This window comes from Centroberyx gerrardi, chromosome 3 (assembly GCF_048128805.1).
Source record: "Centroberyx gerrardi isolate f3 chromosome 3, fCenGer3.hap1.cur.20231027, whole genome shotgun sequence".
Taxonomy (NCBI): Eukaryota; Metazoa; Chordata; class Actinopteri; order Beryciformes; family Berycidae; genus Centroberyx; species Centroberyx gerrardi.
In genome coordinates, this window is record NC_135999.1 from 32,659,501 (window position 1) to 32,675,305 (window position 15,805).

The 15,805-nt window shown below is 40.9% G+C and overlaps 1 protein-coding gene across 1 annotated transcript in view; it reads left to right on the forward strand.

The window, feature by feature from the left end:
* The window catches only part of vegfc (vascular endothelial growth factor c), a 68,414-nt gene extending 55,368 nt beyond the window's left edge, over positions 1-13,046 (forward strand). Inside the window, exons 6-7 of the mRNA XM_078282615.1 lie at positions 8,580-8,904; positions 12,394-13,046. Coding sequence (XP_078138741.1) covers positions 8,580-8,904; positions 12,394-12,502 — 434 coding nt within the window. The 3' untranslated portion in view covers positions 12,503-13,046. The remainder of the gene's footprint in view (positions 1-8,579; positions 8,905-12,393) is intronic.
* The last annotated feature ends 2,759 nt before the right edge of the window (positions 13,047-15,805 follow it).

The window sequence follows — 15,805 nt, forward strand, 5'->3', positions numbered from 1 at the left end:
ATTTTGGTCATGTCGAATATTTATGATTATTAGTCTTGGGTTTAGGAGCATCATTGTACTTTTTGGCATCTGTTAGAAAGCCTCTGGGGCGTAATTTCCACTGGGGACGGGGGGGACATGTCCCCCCCTCTTTTCAAAATCCTGTTTGTGTCCCCCCCACTTTTTTAACCACAAAAATCGTGCTTAATACGCTACTGTTTGGCCAGCCGTCAGATTCTGGCTGAGAATGTGAATTGAGCTGCTGATTGTAAGGCCCTGATATACTCCAAAACATTGCCACGGACGAGTAACAGACACGGACAGCCTGCCTACGCGGTTCTATAGTACATTTTGGCGTCTGTGGACCAGTGTTGCCAACTTGGTGACTTTGTCGCTAGACTCAGCGACTTTTCAGACCCCCCTGGCAACTTTATTTCTCAAAAGCGACTAGCGACAAATCTGGCGACTTTTTCTGACCGTGGGAAGCAATGTTAATGTGTTGAATCCCAAAGCATTTGGCAATAAATTGGTTCGGCTGATGCCGGTTTTCTCTACTTGCTTGTTTAATCCAGAGAGGTCTGATGATCACAGCGCTTCCCACACACAGCGTAGCCCCCCTCCCTCCGCTGAGAGTAGGGACTGTAGGATAGGGTCCACGAAACTTGCCCGGGTGGGCGGAGTCAGCACATATTAAAACGAGTGTAAATTAAACCTTATATTAAAACTCATAATAAAGATAACTACACACTAGACTTACACAAAAAAGCTAACACATTCATTGGCAGTGCTCTTTGTGTGTGACTTCTAAAAAACTTAACTTAAAAAAAGTTTCATATTCTTTGATACATTTTGTATATGTTTGTTGTGATTGAAGTTGTAAATGACACATTATCTATCAATAGTGCCACAATAATGTACCATAGATCTGTCAGTCCTATTCTTCAAAATATATATATATCCATAATTGAATAACTCAACATGTGAAGTTCAGTAAAGTTGTGGGTTAAACAATACAGAAAGTAAGACAGTTTTTCTTATGTATATTTAGTACTATTCTGGCAGAATTTAGCATGATGATCAATTTAATTATTTCCTAAATGTATGTAGAAATGCAGGAAATGGGATTCAAATCGCACATTTTTGTGGGGGGGAGTACCCCCAGACCCCCGTTTTATTGTGTCCCCCCCACTTCTCAAACCAAAGTTACGCCCTTGGAAAGCCTTGTCTGCTGCTGTTTACGTAGCTACAAAAACACACTGGCATCCAACACATCCAAGAAATACCGACAAAACCAATGCCAACGAAGCAGTTGCTATCCCAGCCAAATTGCTAGATAGCATACAGGCATCCTTGCGATATTGTTATGACTGTTATGGTTGCGGAGAAAGGTGCAGTCGCATCTCGAGTCAGATCTGAACATTGTGAGCTAGAGAGTGGACAAGGAAACTGAGGTAGAGGACAACTATAAATATCAGGCAACTGTTGTGGAGAGTAGATTACAATGTGTTTTGACACAAATACAGACAAGAAGGTACAGGAGCACATGTTGTCCCTATGGACTCTTTTTAACATGAGGTAAAATGACGACCTTGTTTTATCAGTTTTGTTGAATCTGCTTTAACATTAAATGTTGTATTCTGATTTGGCACCTTGACCACGAGCAATAAAACCTAACTGGGGATCTTGGTGAAAATAGCCAGGAAGGTTATTAGTGTGAGCCAGGCACACCTAAGGCTGGGGACACACTACATGACTTAGGTTGGTTCTAGCAACAATTTGCCATCACGACTGATTTTCCAGATCAAGCCAAGTCTGTCGGCCGCACAGATGATCTTGTCGTGTATGAGGGTTCAGGACCTTAATCTCTTGTCTGATGTCCTGATCCAGTTGGGATCATTGTTTGATATTTACGACGATATATCTGGACAAGTCTTGACATCCTTCTGTAATGTGAGCTGGTCAACCACTCAAATCTGAACATAGACCGACAAAAGCCAGGAAATTCTTTCATGTAGTTTGTGTTTTCAGCAGATTTGGGTGTTGTATTGGGTGTTCCCCAAATTCAGCTGGTCACCAAGTGTGTTCCCCAAATCCAGCTGGTCATCAAGTATGTGTTCCCTAAATTCAGCTGGTCGCCAAGTGTGTGTTCCCCAAATTCAGGTAGTCGTCAAGTGTGTGTTCCCCAAATTCAGGTAGTCGTCAAGTGTGTGTTCTCCAAATCCAGCTGGTCATCAAGTATGTGTTCCCCAAATTCAGCTGGTCGCCAAGTGTGTGTTCCCCAAATTCAGCTGGTTGTCATGTCTGCGTTCCCCAAATTCAGCTAGTTGTCAAGTGAGTGTTCCCCAAATTCAGCTGGTCGCCAGGTATGTGTTCCCCAAACTCAACTTGTTGCCAAGTGAGTATTCTCCAAATTCAGCTGGTCGTCAAGTGAGTGTTCCCCAAATTCAGCTGGTCACCGGGTGTGTGTTCCCCAAACTCAACTGGTTGCCAAGTGAGTATTCCTACATTCAGGTGGTTGCCAAGTGCGTGTTCCCCAAATTCAGCTGGTCGTCAAGTGTGTGATCCCCAAATTCAGCTGGTCGTCGTTGCCAAGTGTGTGCACCTCTACGATGCAAGCCAAAATAAATCTGTGAATACCAGGCATTAAGTGTGTGATGTCCAATCTTTTCAGTCAGTTCAGTTGTGATGCGTTTAACATTTCTGGTAACAGCAACAGCGATTTGTTTGGAGAGAACTGGGTAGTTAGCGTAAGCAGTGATAGCAGCAATGGCTGAACAAAGAAAACAGCGTCACCTACAGAAACTCAAACTGCATCAACAGAGAATCCAAGGAAAAAGACGACACAGTACTAGACACACTGTTTGATTGACAGGTGATCTCTGGGAAGTGCAGTGCAGAAACACCACAGCAAAGATGGAGACAAAATAAAATAAAATAAAAAAAAACACGAACTCGAGGATTACCACTTCAGCCTACATTCATTGCCTAATCTTAAATGATTTTCACTGTTCACCCTGATCCTTAAAGATAACTGTTTGGCTAATGAGTTCCAGTAAAAAATAAAAGTGACCACTTTTTGGGGTTTTCTGCTCTTGTGAAGGCATGTGAGTCACACAGTGACAGCGTAGTGAACACACACACATTCACACGCACTGTTAGTTGAGCCATCTTTCTCTCCTGTTACTGTTTGTGACAGGAGAATGTTCGTGTGGTCACTGAGGAGTATTTATGACCGCAATGGAGAATGTGTTTGTTGAGTGTGTGTGTGTGTGTGTGTGTGTGTGTCGCTATAATAACACTCTGTGGACTCAGTGTAAACAAATGAGAGACAGAAGAATGCAGAGACCCCAACATAGCGGATTCCACAGCTACACACACACACATACACATGCACACATACAAACACACACACACACACACACATACACTTGCACATACACAGTATGTATTAAAAGTGCAAAACAAATTACCTATGTAAGCTTGTAGATGAGACTTAGCTTTTTTTCAAACCAAACACTGCAGCACTGCAGCCATCACACATTATAGGATATAAATAATTATAATAAATAATTGGATAAAATCATTATAGGATATAGATGCTTTATTATTGTTATTCTTATTGTTCTTCTTCTTATTATTAATAAATCATGCACTATTTCCTTTCCACATTAGGCTGACTAAGGAGCATTTAAATCTCTAATAAGTTTGACATTTAGATAAAAATGGACTGCTAGATGTCTTATGATATATGTGTGTTTAAATCTACAGACAGTAGCTATAGCCATTAAGTCCCAGTGGAGGAATGTAGGGAGAAGACAGGAGAGGAGAGGAGGAAAGGAAAAAGAAAAAAAAACTCACTAAGAGAAAGTAAAGATTGAAGTTACAGCATTATAAACAGTATTATCTACCATTGCCATTCTGATTTTTAGTCCCGCTGAGGTGTCACCCCCATTCAGCCAGGATTTGTCAAAACAACTGAACGCTGGCTCTTCTCGAAATCTGTATTTTACAGGGTTTTCTCAAGAAAGCTTACTCAGTGGCCAACAGTAGAGGACTGTGGTTGTATTGGGCAGCTGCCAGGCGTGTGACTCTCCCACCCACTGCACTTTCCCAGTCCATGACTGTAAACAAGAATATGTTCGTAGTTAACTTGCCTGGTTAAATAAGAGTTAACCACGCAGAGACACACCACTGCGTCTTTCTTTGTAGAGTCAGACGTCAAAGCCAAAGATTTTGAAATTTGGTTAAAATATTCCTGCACATGTTTTCCACCTCAGGACTGTCTCACAGGAAGCAGGGTGGCCTAGGGGTTAGAGGGACTGTCCTGTAACCAGAAGGTCCCAGCTTCAATCCTCACAATAAATAATCTGTTTGCTCACTGTAAAACACTCTGGACAAGAACAGCTGCCTTAGACAAGATCTTTCAATAAAAATACACCCATTTTATCAGCCTGAATCACAAAGAGGGGCTACAGAAGAGCGTCCAATTCCCTCTAATAGAGACGGCATAGTTTCACTCTATTTCCTCTTGTCTTTTGTATGGACACCGGTGGGAAATCTACTCCATACACCGGGAGTGACAAATCCAAACTTAAGAGTGAAGTCCAAAAGTCTCTCCTAAACCGCAATGAGTGAGTGCTCCGTGCAGAGAAAGCTGGACTCATCACCATTAGATCTTTTCCTCTCTCATCCCTTTGGTATCTTTGGTATAAAGCATCACAGACCGGCCAGATTGGTAAACATGAGCGTGCTGTGTGCAGTTTACTGACGCCACCTTACAGGATTTCTGGGTACCAAAGTTAACATTTTTCAAACAGTTACCTCTCATTGCCATTTGGGGTCGCCAATGTTCAAAATTGCCCGGTGCAGTTGTAATGCCTAAATTGTAATTGTCTATTTTTCTCTCTTTTATTGGCGGTTTTGGTCAAAGACCTCTCTTGGTGCTGAAGTGAAATGTTTTCCCGTAAAATGTGATGTTTCCCATTAGAAACAAAGCGTCTGAGCTTCCCAAAAACAATAGTAAAGGTTCTTCCAAAACTTGGGTCCCATGTGAGATAGAACAACTTTGTTTACATTGTGACCACATTGACCACTCTACCAGTAAGTAAGTGTGTGTTTATGTATTTGTGTTTCCTGACAACTGACCACTGCCAGCGACTGTCATGTCAATAAAGCTTCTTCGAATCAAACACAGTAGGTTCACAGCTAACCCGCAATGCATCAGCACTATGTGATCCTGCATAATAAAAGCCTTTGTTATCATACATTGGGGCAAATGTCAATATGAACATGCCATGCCAATCTGAGTGCTCCCTCATCCATAAGCCACAAACCACATCACAATCATGGCATATGACAGAATGATATATGTTCAATTTTTTTATTTGGCTTTTTATGTGGGAATGTGTGGCTCTAATGGTTACACTTATGAAGAAATTCATCTTACTAAACCAAGCGCTTGCTGAGATCAGGAGTGGACTATTTTTTTCCCCCCTGAAATTTGTTTTTCATGATTTAACTGTTTTCTAGAAAACGTTGTACATGGATATCAACAATTCAAATGCCATTGAAAAAAATTAACCTCAAAGCAGAAATTACATTCTTACATTATTCCTATAGGGAGCTGAACTCGACAGCATGTCCAGTGGAATTCTAACAGTCTCCCATTCTAATTTACGTTGCTTTTTCTAAAAGTTTCCAAAACAACCTGCACGGTTCAATGGATTTGAAATGAAGCAGAGACTTGTGGTTTTGAGTACACAAGCTTATTTATTGTGCTGTCGTCTTATAACAATGTGGTGAATCTAACATCAATGGGAATCTACCCCCTACGCTTGGGTGGAATCAAGTCCCATCACCAATGCTGTTTTTTGTTTTCTGACTCAAGAAAAGTGACTTCAATAGTAGACAGGAGAATGCTGAAAAAAAAAAAATCATTATCTTATGTATCTATATAGATAGATGGATAGATAGATAGATAGATAGATAGATAGATAGATAGATAGATAGATAGATAGATGATTTATTGTCCATTTCTGGAAATTTGCCTTTGGCTTCACTGTAGTTGAGATAAAAACAGTTTCAGTAGACATATACTACAAGTAAATAGGCTTTCCTCTCTGTGTGTGTATGTGTGTTTGTGTTACAAATCTAACTTGGACCACATTTGTCAAATATTATTTGGGTCAAGTTGCTTGTATTGGTGGTTGATTATCCTTGAATTGTCCTTGAGTGGAATTCTTTCTAAAGTTGAAATTAGCTGACCGCATGATCGGACGGACCAATCTCAATGGAGATTGTAATAAAGAAGGATGTAATAAAGTTGCTAGTAGTTGTTGCTGTGTTGAAAATGGAGAATGTAGCGGTATTAAAGTTGCTAATAGTTACTGTGTTTTTGTCTTTTCAAACAGATATATAGCGTTTTGGAATGAAACGCTTCATACTGTTTACCTGAGGGGATCGATTTTGTTTTCAGCCTGAAAACAGTCGTCCTCAGGGGGCAAATAAAGCTCCATTGCAACTCTATTATATTGATTTAAGTTGTGAAACACTCTGTGTAAGCACATGCTGCAGTTCTGGAGAAGACACAGCTTGCAGTTTGTTTGTCAGTGGTAAACTGTGTGTCTCTGTTACCATTGTTATCTGTTCATCAGGAGACATACACACACACACACACACACACACACACACACACGCATAGTCGGAACAAGAATTTTGCTCCATTTGCCAGAACTTTTGCTTGCTCTCTCTCTCTCTCTCTCTCTCTCTCTCTCTCTCTCTCTCTCTCCCTGTTTCTCAGCTAAAAGATGATTTGCCAGTATTGAAAGAAAACCATCTGTGTTATCCCTGAGAGAAAAGAGAGAACATCGCCAGTAGTCTTTTTCAGGAAGGTCTCAATCTCATAGTTTATCAGTGATGTCAAACAAACTGTCACAAACACAACTTTTATATGTAGTTGTGTAAGATTTTCAGCAACAGCCAACACTTGGGACAGTGTTTTGCAAAGGTTATTACTTTTTGCTTCAGGAATTTTTCAAGAATTTTGACATGTACAGCAGCAACTTGCCACATCTGCACATGTAACCATTGCATAGCCATGCACACATCATTCACATATGCACACATTGTTGAAACAAATACAATACATGTACCTGTCACATAAACACATAGCAGGTACATGTAGTAATGTAGTAGTAAATAAAACTGAGGGAGTGATCATCAACATGCAAACAACCAGCAGTATAAACTAAAATCAATTCTATTTTCATAAAAGAATCACTATGCTACTTACCCTATACTATGAATTTACATCATAAAAATGTATGTCAGCCTGAAAACTAAATGAACTAGAAGGGCACGGACCTCCGCCAAGGCTTGTGCTATTATTGCTTGTTCGTCAGTCGGATCCAGATCCGCTCCAAAATGTAATGGGTTCCTCCTTGGCCCATGCTACACCCTTCCACGAAGTTTCATGAAAATCGGGCCAGTAGTTTTTCCATAATCCTGCTAACAGACAAACAGACAAACAAACAAACAAACGGCACCGAAAACATAACCTCCTTGGCGGAGGTAATAACAAGGTGGGTGAATAGGTAAAAGGTGGGGCTACCCTCCACTGCAGCTTTGCATATATACATACAGTACATTTATTGTAACTGTCACACATGTATGTAACTGTCATAAACATCACTGTCAAATACACACATGCATGTCGCTGTCGCATTTGATCAGAGGTGTCAAATTAACTATTCAGTATCCCTAAAATATAGAGAATCCAGTGTTTTCATTTTGCCACTGTCTTAACCCATTTACCCACTATCTTTTAAAAGGTACATACATTTCTTCAAATTTTGTACTATTAATTACATGGGAGCAGCAGTAGTAGTAGTAGTAGCGGTAAAATCCCATTAAGTTGTATTGAATGGACCTGGTAGATTTACTGGCAAGAAAGGTCAAATTAGAGCAAATTTGAAAAGAAATGTATTGAAAATGTCTAAAAATGAAACGTGAATAATATATGAAATGTTTTTGCCAGCGAGTCAATGTAACCCAAGTGAGTAAAGGTGGTAAATACTATTTCAAACTAGATGCTATTGGAATTTTATTCTTTCAAATAAATTTCTTCAATTGCCAAGCCACTTTGATCAGGGGTTCTCAAATAACCCACATTAGGTCTTAGTTGTTGTTGATTTACACACTTAATGTGGGAAAATAATATTGGTGAGAATGAAACATATGATAGTATATAGTATAGATAGTATAAAAATATGATTACATATGATTAGTCCTTCTTATATAATAATTTCCAGTGAAATTCAGTGAAATTAAATTATTCCTCATTTTGCTGGGGACCTCTGGAACCCCCTCAAGATCACTTGGGGGTCCCTGGACCCCACTTTGACAACCACTGATTTAGATTTTAGACCAAAAATCCCCAAATTGATACATTTTGAAGTATTTTTGTAGCACAAGAAAACGTAAAAAGTCAAGTGAGTGGTACCACCCATGTCTCTCTCTCTCTGTAGCCATCAAATTCCAGACTCCTTACGAATAACCAACCTTCCCATTGTCTCTCCATCCCCCTCCCTCCATCCCTACAGACATATTTGCGACGGATGTGTGCGGCCCAGATAAGGAATTGGATGTGGAAAGCTGTCAGTGTGTGTGTCGACGCGGGTACCGGACTCACGACTGCGGCCCTAACCGACACCTTGACCGCAACACCTGCCAGTGCGTTTGCAACGTCCCGCAACCCTCCGCCTGTCCGGCCAACTATGTCTTCAATAAGGAGACATGTCAGTGCACATGCAACAAGACGTGTCCGAGGCACCAGCCCCTCAATAAGACAAAGTGTTCCTGCGAATGCAACGAGTCGCCCAATAGGTGTTTCCTAAAAGGACGGAGGTTCCACCAAGCTACATGCAGGTAAGGAGGGATGGAGGCAGGAACAGCATCCTCTGTTTGGTGGAGGCGTTTATCCAAAATGGCTGACAATACCATGAGGGCATGCATTTTACTGAGAAACGAACCCCTAACCCTGGCAGTGTTAGTGCCTTGCTCTAGAGCAGGGGTCTCAAACTCAATTTACCTGGGGGCCGCTGGAGGCAGAGTCTGGGTGAGGCTGGGCCGCATCAGGTATTCCACAAGAAAAGCTTTGTTAAAAAAATTCCAATCTTCTCAAATGTCTTTATTTTTATTTTTTAACACAAAATAAGATTTAAACGTCTTTATTAACAGTTCTTTAACCTCAATGGGTTCTTCTGAATATGAATTGTCCTGAACATGAATGGAACATTGAAGAACATGAACTGTTCTTCTGAACATGGCTTCTCTTGCCTACTCCTTGCTGCTAGAGACCTGGCAGTAGTCATAGAAACAAAAAAAACAAATGACATCATATAGAAATATATGTAGTGTTCATCGTGTGAGGCAATGCAAATAAAAAATAATGACCCACAAATAACGGTGCGACCCTATAATTGGTCCGGGTTACTGGGGACTGTTATCGCCGACGGACAGGTGTCGCTATGTGACTGCAGACTACATTAGGCTACATTGAGTTCCTTACTTTTCTTTTATCCCGCCGCGTACGCATCACTTTGATTTATTTTGTCAGAGAGAGACATATATACGTATAATGTCCCGCTGGGCAGCAACTTTAAAAACTTTTTTTTGGAAGTGTTGTGAACGCAGCGCGCTGGGACGAATGTCCGCGTGTGCCCAATAGAAACGAGGCAGCCAGCCAGGCACGGAAGAAAACTCTCCATGGCAACGCTGCTGTAACTTTCACTCATTGAGAAATGTTTCTCTGCTTGCATCAAGCCCGGTCGATGTCCCACCCCCGAGAGCCATATACCCCACCGTGATTGGTAGGTTCGTTCAGCTCCGCACACAATACTGTAAAGTGCCATCCATATAAAACTCGCGGGCCGCACTAACATTAAACTTTCATATTAAGGTGGGGGCCACAAAATATCGTCTCGGGCCGCGAGCTTGAGACCCATGCTCTAGAGAATGGAACCCCTAACCCTGGCTGTGATAGTGCCTTGCTTTAGGGAATAGAACCCCTAACCTTGGCAGTGTTAATGCCTTGTTCTAAGGAATAGAACCCCTAACCCAGGCAGTGTTAATGCCTTGCTCTGGGGAATAGAACCCCTAACCCAGGCAATGTTAATGCCTTGCTCTAGAGAGTAGAACCCCTAGCCTTGGCAGTGTTAATGCCTTGTTCTAAGGAATAGAACCCCTAACCCTGGCAGTGTTAGTGCCTTGCTCTAGGGAATAGAACCCCTAACCCTGGCAGTGTTAATGCCTTGTTCTAAGGAATACAACCCCTAACCCTGGCAGTGTTAATGCCTTGCTCTAGAGAATAGAACCCCTAACCCAGGCAGTATGAATGCCTTGCTCTAGAGAATAGAACCCCTAACCCAGGCAATATTAATGCCTTGCTCTAGGGAATAGAACCCCTAACCCAGGCAGTGTTAGTGCCTTGTTCTAAGGAATAGAACCCCTAACCCAGGCAGTGTTAACGCCTTGCTATAGGGAATAGAACCCCTGACCCAGGAAGTGTTAATGCCTTGCTATAGGGAATAGAACCCCTGACCCAAGAAGTGTTAATGCCTTGCTATAGGGAATAGAACCTCTAACCCTGGCATACCAACCCTGGGATGGTATACCACTAGATGGTATTTCTCCTGAATAATACCCAATATTAATAATACAAAAGACTAAATGTCATCATTAATTACCTCATTAACATACTTGGTTATGTTTAATATATCATGGCGATTATGGCAGGACATTAGGCAGAACATAAGTGCCTCTTGTTATACTTCATTTGAAGGATTGTATGGTTCTCTGTGGTTTGAGAAATTCCTACTGACTCCTTCCTGCTGATGAAACCCTTTCAAATTCTAAAAAAAACTCTAAAATACATGGTGGTCAAACTAAAAGCAAGTCCATTTTTCTGGATGAAAATTTATATTTTGGAGATGCGAGGTAAAACAAAGTATCGATCAAAACTTAAATATGTCTTGTATCTTTTCCTTGTAGTTCACATATGAATTCCAGTAGGCTTATTTCTGCCCCTGAAATTGGTTCTACCCCTACTCCAATACACACACACACACACACACATACACACACATTGGTGATGTTACTAGCTAAGTGTGTGTTAAAAGCCAGAGGAACAACCTGGTTAGGCAGTGCTAGGTTGGTATTGTGAACCTGGTCTGTAATACAAGACCTCAGTCTGCTAATGACTTCTCCTAGCTGTCACTTAACCATTTCCTCTCCCTGCACAGGAAGAAACACACACACACACACACACACTCACGTACCCATCCAGTCTTGACCCTTTGTGACCCTGTTTGAGAGTGATTTATGAGTATAGCATAGCAGTAAGAATCTAGTGTCTGGGATCTGGCTCTGTGTGTATGTGAGTACGAGTGTGTGTGTTTGAGAGAGTGTGAGTGTGTGTTTATAGGTTTCCCCAAAGCTACCATGACTAAATATTCTCTCAGCCACCAAGTAACACCCATGTAGTCAGAAAAGATATGGCAATTATACGCTACTCATGGAAATCTCTGTTGTCTTGATGAAGTACGTAAGTCATACGTCAGAAGGACTCTCCATCTTTTCATGTGTTGTTTTGGCTTCCTTGACTTTGGTCCTCGTTTTCCATCCATCATCTGAAGGTTGGACAACTAGCCTTGACTCTGGACTGGGATTTGACTGTTTCTGAAGGCCAATACTGATATTTTTGGATTGAAGCTGCCAGTATTGTGTGCGGAAGTCAAAGAGCTGTAACAGCATGTGTAGTGAAACTGAGAAACGTAACTTCAGCGTTTCCCTCCTGTCCAGACAAAATAATTGATAGTAGTATTTCTTACGGCTTATTTTTGCTGCTATGAAAATTAAACCTTAGTTATAACCTGTGACATTTAAAACCCACAAAATGTGTTACTGCTGTTTGTCTTTTTAGGCCCGCACTGGTTCTCAACTATGTGCCATTGTGGCCCAGGAGTCAGGTCTTCAATCCAACCAAACACTACAGCAGCTGATTTCATTGATACAGATAGTTGAGAACCACTGATTTAGACCATGGGACATCAAAACTCTCCACTAAAATCCAGGATAATAATAATAATAATAATAATGATACGCATACTTGTGTGGAATCTGATGTATTATTAATCAATTCTACAATAAATTATGAGCTTGGAATTATAAGGTTTTATCTAGGTGGAGTGAAGTGACGTTAACAGTAATCCTAAAATCTGCAGATATTGAGCATAATTTGGGGCTTGAATAATACATATTTAACCCCAGAAGGTTTAAAATGCTAATGAGTTGTTGCTGTTTATTTTGCAATGAAGTGATGTTAAAACTATAAACTGTCTTTCTCTCCCTCTGTAGTTGTCACCGGCCTCCCTGCGAGGTGAGGAGGCGAAGGTGTGATCCGGGTTTCTCCTTCAGCGAGGAGGTGTGTCGCTGCATCCCCTCCCACTGGAGACGGCTGGACTAACCCCTAGCTAATGAGATGCTAATGAGATGCTAACAAGCTGATAACGAGCTTAACGACTATGATTCATCGTCCATCCCCAGAAGAGCTGCCGGTCATGAGTGTCTCCGTCAGCTGTGGCGACTGCTAAAAATGAAAAAAAAAATAAAAAAAAATAAATGATGGATGGAGTCGAGTTGGATGGAGCGGACCCTGGCCCTGGTAAAATGTGGGAAACTTTGGTGATTGGAATGCAGAAAATGGAAACTGGTGATTCGGGGGAAAAGTCTTAAAGTGGGAAATGTGGCATCTTGGTTATAAGGACGTTTTAATGGGAGATCGACCACAGTGCCCCGAAAACGCAGCAAAATGGAAGTAAGGACTGAAAGAAAGAGTTGAAGCTCGAGATTTGTTTTAAAATATTGTCTAAATAATTTGTTTTAAAATATTTTTTTTTTTTTGTATTAATTATGTCTTATTATTCTTATGTCAGGTATTGATTATATAATTTATTAAATGTGTTTTTTCAACCTCTTTATTGCAATTTCAATCTTTTCCACAAAGATACACTGTGATCAATATTTTTGTATCATGTAAAGTATATGTTGTAAAATAAAGTATATGTTGTATATTGTTAACTTGCTTTGTTATTCACTCTGTTCTGTTGTTTATTATACTGAGGTTATAGTACTGCAGTTTACACTTATAGCATCCGTAATAAACATTCACTTTGTACTTTTAGAAACACATTAGGTCTTGTTTTATGGATTTTAATTTCTTCACATTTATGAACCTGAGACTCAAACCTGAGAGGTTAAAGTGGAAAAGATAAAAGAGCGCTGTGACTGGAAGGGACAGTCATGACATATGGACTGAGGATTTGGGCTGATTACAACTTAGAAGAGCTGGCGTGCTGAAATCATTTATTTGTGTAAGTGTGTGTTTGTGTGTGTGTGTGTGTGAGTGAGAGAGAGAGATTTTGAGATGTGATGTTTCCATTTGGCCTTTTTAGAACTGGCAGATAGCTAACGGCTATCTAAAGTTACAACACTGGATTCTTGACCTTCACTGGCACAATTTTACTGTAAAACTGCAACACAATATGTAAAATAAAGATGTTATATAAAAATACATGTCCATGTCCATACAATGACAAGACATAAGCTTTACAAAGATAACCATGAGCCAATTATTCAACATAGGAAGAGAGATAATTTTGGTGTCCGTCTCGTCAGATATTGGGCAAGGTGACCAATGGACAAACTCCCAAAAAGTCAATGTAGTATAGTGATGAGAACGTAGACACCAAAATCATTCATGTGTCCCTGGTAGATCGTTGACTCTGGTGTACCATGCTAATATATATACTTTGGGCACTATGTTGAGTGACAGTAGGCTCCATTCTAACACGTTAGCATACACCAGGGCCATAGCCAGCTTACCAGAAGGGGTCTTTTTCCCAAAAAGCGGATCTTTTTTTTCCGAGCACAAGCAACCTTATGCAAACCAGCCTTTGACCTACTACAGGCTACCAATACACTATTTACCATGGCAATCAGGTGCCAATTTTTCACCTTCTTGTCCAGAACATTAGAGTGTTATTCTGAATATCTGCTACATGCCTGCTCTAAGAATTTCCTAAGTCAATATATGAAACATTAACAAAATGAAATACAAGAAAAACCTCTTTTGAAATAAAGTTAGGCCTACTTTTATTTTTGGTTGCATTCACTGCTTTTCAGTGCATTTCAGTGACATTCATCTCAATAAAACCTTATATGACAGGGTTGTCACTCCCTTCTTTTACATTTTAAAATATGTTAAAAGGAGCAAAGTGCAAAGTAAAGAAAAATGTTTAGGCTTTGTTTTTCCTTGTCAAAAGGAAGTACAGTGATATTCGGAGCCTTAGGTGTAGCTTTAGAGAATATGTCCACTGCCTCCTCCAGATCTGCCTTCATGTTGTAATGTATTTGAATGACAACCTCTTCCCTCATACTGGTGCGCAAGAAAGTGTTTAATCTTCAAAGAGTGTTTATTTTGAGAAGCTTGTGAACATTTGGATAAGATAAGATATACTTTCATTGTCCCCTTTGGGAAATTTGTCTTGGACTCCGTGCTGTACACAGTACACACGCAACATAGCAAAACAACACATAAAATAAAGTTAAAAAAAAAATACACAAGCAACACATAAATCAGGATCACACAAATCACACACGCTTGATTGCCCGGGCACATGAGGTTAGCCTTTCTTCCTGTGGCGTCTCTGTTCACTTTCCAGCTTTTGAGCTCCTGTTCAATCAGTTCTAGTGATGGCAGGTCATTGTAGAATTCCACTGCAGCAGAGATGTCGCCTGTAACACCTTCCTGGCACTGTACAAAGGGAACTAGCCTAAGCAGGGCAGAGGAGCTCACTAATCTTGAGGTAAAGCCGGCATCAAACTCTGTGTAGATGTGGTCAAGGAGCGGAAAAGCCATGTTTCATCGGAAGTACTCTTCTACAGTTTCTGCAGGAGCACTTGCCTTGTGCATTTGCCTCCCGGCAACCCTGGCATGAAACCTAGCGTCTACATTGGCTTGAGCAGCAAGCCAGACTGCTTGCTGGTAGATTCTGTCCTCATCAACTGACTCAAGCAGATGGCTGTAGAAACCGCTCACCCCATGAACTATACTGAACGCTTGAATGATCTCAAGTGATGTGCTCTGCAGCTTAACAGGTACTGGTAGACAGTATAGATGGTGAGAATGAAGCCCAAGTCTTAGAGTCCAGACAAATGTCCCATGGCCTCTGCTTTGTACTTTCCCTCCCATCCAGTGTGCTGTACTCTCCAGTGTGAAGACCTAAGGCAATGACTTCCAGTGCTTTCACAATGAAGACTAAAGCATTGATAGAAATGACTGCAAGCATCATGCCTAGCAGTTTCTTCTTCCCAACATACTGCACTTCGGTCTCCACAATCTCAGTCAGCAGATGTTCTCTTTTGGGGCTGTTGGTGAAAAACATGACGGTGGATTTCATCTTGTCAAGAGTATTATGGACTGTGGAAAGGGAACAGGAGTGAGCAATGACAACAATCAGGCAGTGTCCATTGCAGTGCATGTAGACAGCCTTAGTTCATCCCTCTTAATAAATGCCTGGACTCCAACTGTCACTGCTCATGTTATTTGCACCATCATACCCTTGCCCTCTGCAGTCAGATATATCAATGCCCAGGTGGCTCAGAACTCTTTTATGGCAGTGGCAATGTGTTGACCAGTGATCCTTGGCAAGTTGCATAACTCCAGCAGCTCTTCTCTAATGTTCTCATCTCTGTGTACAAAACAGAG